General features: G+C 46.7%; 1 protein-coding gene across 1 annotated transcript; it reads right to left on the bottom strand.

Annotated features, from left to right (window-relative positions):
- Positions 1-467: 467 nt before the first annotated feature.
- On the bottom strand, positions 468-2548 carry LOC104349665 (uncharacterized). Its single transcript, XM_009955275.2, has 2 exons — positions 2452-2548; positions 468-919 (listed from the first exon to the last, which is right to left on the bottom strand). Exons 1-2 carry the CDS (start codon positions 2546-2548, stop codon positions 468-470), a joined length of 549 nt encoding a protein of 182 aa, XP_009953577.2.
- Between the last annotated feature and the right edge of the window lie 285 nt (positions 2549-2833).

The following is a 2833-nucleotide window of genomic DNA, read 5'->3' as shown; positions in this document are numbered from 1 at the left end:
TGAACAAAATTTGATGATGCAGGAGGATTTTAATACAAGCGGCAAATGGGATACACTGCAGAACAAGATGACACACAACACAAAGCAGACACTTCCTTAGTTCCAGGGAAGGGTACAGCATTCACTGCCTATGAAGAGTCCATTTTCTACCAGTCATTCTTCTCCTGTCACAGTTTTATTGACAATGTCTGTGTCAGGTCTTTCAAATTATATTTTTTTCTTACATTGGCAGAACAAAAACAGGGATCTAGCATTGTGAGATGATTAACAGAAGCTGTCATTACTAATAGACAAAGTGAAAAATGCAAGAAAGAGGTGTGGAACCAGTTTTCTGAGGTACTGAGCAAGGGTGGCTCTCGTTGATGCAATGGGCTTTCACACCTCTGAAAGCCAGCCCCAGCTGCAGATCTGGATCTTGCGTTTTCGTCTCCTAAGTTGTCGCGTGGTCTGCAGGTATTCAGGCTGCCTTAAAATGAGCCACAGTTTCCAAGGCGGGAGCCACAGCTGCTGCTGTAGGACCTCCTGCTGTAACAGCCCCCCACTCCTGAGGAGCCTCCATACCCAAAGGAACCCCCAGATCCAAAGGAACCCCCCATCCCTGAGGAGCCTCCAGATCCAAAGGAGCTCCCCGTCCCTGACATGCCCCCAGAACCAGAGGAACGCCCCATCCCATAGGAGATGCCAGAGCTGTATGAGCCACCATAGGACTGGGGAAGCGATGTTCCCACAATGCTTTCCTGAGGGCAGGTGCTAATAATCGGGCCCGGGAAGGTGAGGACAACCGGCGGGCCATACACCACGGCTCTGGAGTCCCCACACGATGCTACACAGGGCCCAAGGCTGTTGCTGTAGGCACACGGCTGTGGGCACGTCACCTCACAGGCAGGCAAGCACCGGGAGCTGATGCTGTTGTTCATTGTTCTCAGGTGAAGCTGGGAAAGACAACATGTAGTCAGGAAACCATCACAGTCAGATGCCAATGGGTGCCCATCACATACGTGACAGCAATGGGGTTAGGTAGGCAGATCAGATCCTTGTTCATGCTTCCTATTCCTCCCTTAAGGCCTCCTGTCCCATGATCCTTTTTCTTCCTTCCTTCTTGCTCCTGTGGAGGATGCCTAGGACTTTATTCATAGAATCATAGAACCATGGCATGGTTTGGGTGGGAAGGGACCTCAAAGATCATCCAGTTTCAACCCCTCCTGCCACAGGCAGGGACACCTTCCACTAGACGAGGTTGCTCCAAGCCCCATCCAGCCTGGCCTTGAGCACTGCCAGGGAGGGGGCAGCTACAGCTTCTCCGGGCAACCTGTTCCAGTGTCTCACTGCCCTCACTGTAAAGAACTTCTTCCTAATATCTGATCTAAATCTACCCTTTTTCAGTTTGAAACCCTTACCCCTCATCCTATCACAGTCCCTCCCCATCTTCCCTGTAGACCCCATTTAAGTACTGGAAGTCTGCTATAAGTTCTTCCTGGAGACTTTACTTCTCCAGGCTAAACAACCCCAGCTCTCTCAGTCTGTCTTCATAGGGAAGGTGCTCCACTCCCCAATCATCTTCACGATCTCTCAGTAAGGCTATCTTTACATTTGCACCTCAAGTTTTGAAAGATGTAAGAAAAAATAAAATAACTCTTAAAATTTAATGTTTAAATGTAAAATTGATTCTTATCACTGTCTACAAGTTACCGCAGTGAAATCTCCTATGAAAAATAAGATTTTACTGTGACATCTTATCTCATTGCTAAAATCACAAAATACAGACACAGGAAGGAGTCCTCATTTAAAACTATCACTACAGAGACAGGACAGATATAAAATTATTAGCTTAAATCAAACTCACCTAGAGCACCAAGACAGGTAAGTCAGGAGAAGTTTTTGGGAGACTCCTGAGATGTTCCTGCTTTTATACCTTTTTGCAGGCAACTCCAGGGATGTGAAGCATCTCATAAAATCTTTAGCACTTACCAAACTATGAGTTTTCTTTTCTGGGTGACTCCTCTAATACCCATAATTATTTTCATAGTTTCTAATTAATAAATCATCCATGGACCTACACAATACGACTCTCATATAATAAAGTCAGGGTTTGTATTGTGTTGAAATTGTATGGCCAAATTCCTATGCAATATCATTCTGCTGACTACACTGGATTCACAATGGAAACTGAGTGACCCCTGCTTACCATTTTTTTTGCTACTGATTTACCAAGGAAGGGGCCCCAGAATGAGCAAGCCTGCAAGCCTGCTTTCAAGAGTGACCTGACCCCAATGCTGTGCAACATGAGGTAATTCTGAAGTTCAACCTCACTTCCCGGACCCAACACTCAGCAGTTGCTTTCAGGACAGCATTGTGGGAACATCGTTTCCCCAACCATATGGTGCTTTGACTCCATACAGCTCTGAGTCCTACAGGATGGGGGGCTCCTTTGGTTCTGGGGGCATGTCAGGGATTGGGAGTTCCTTTGGATCTGGGGGTTCCTTTGGGTATGGAGGCTGCTCAGGATTGGGGGGGCTGTTACAGCAGGAAGTCCTACAGGAGCAGCCATGCATCCTGCCTTAGAACCTGTGGCTCATTCTAAGGCAGCCCAAATACTCCCACAACTTAGGAGACACATCTGGGGCTGGTTTTCAGACATGGTGAAAGCCCATTGCATCAACAGGAGCTACCCTTGCTCAGTACCTCTGAAAACTGGTCCCACACCTTGTTCTTCCATGTTAGGGTTCATCTATCAATAGCATTTTCATATAGTGGCTTCTCTCCTTAAATTCTTATTTGTCTTGTACTATGTGCTTTCTGGTAGAGTGGAAATTCAGAATTTGCAAGTGGGACT

The sequence above is a fragment of the Leptosomus discolor genome, chromosome 26 (assembly GCF_034619465.1).
Source record: "Leptosomus discolor isolate bLepDis1 chromosome 26, bLepDis1.hap2, whole genome shotgun sequence".
Classification (NCBI taxonomy): domain Eukaryota; kingdom Metazoa; phylum Chordata; class Aves; order Leptosomiformes; family Leptosomidae; genus Leptosomus; species Leptosomus discolor.
The sequence above is the reverse complement of the archived record's forward strand: the minus strand, read 5'-3'. Positions and strand labels throughout refer to the sequence as shown.

Bases quoted from the DNA above. Each gene is read 5' to 3' on its own strand.
- LOC104349665 (XM_009955275.2), bottom strand. From the start codon at position 2,548: ATGGCTGCTCCTGTAGGACTTCCTGCTGTAACAGCCCCCCCAATCCTG. The intron at 920-2,451 runs CCCTGACATGCC...TTCACCTGAGAA, and splicing joins GATCCAAAGGAACTCCCAAT to CAATGAACAACAGCATCAGC.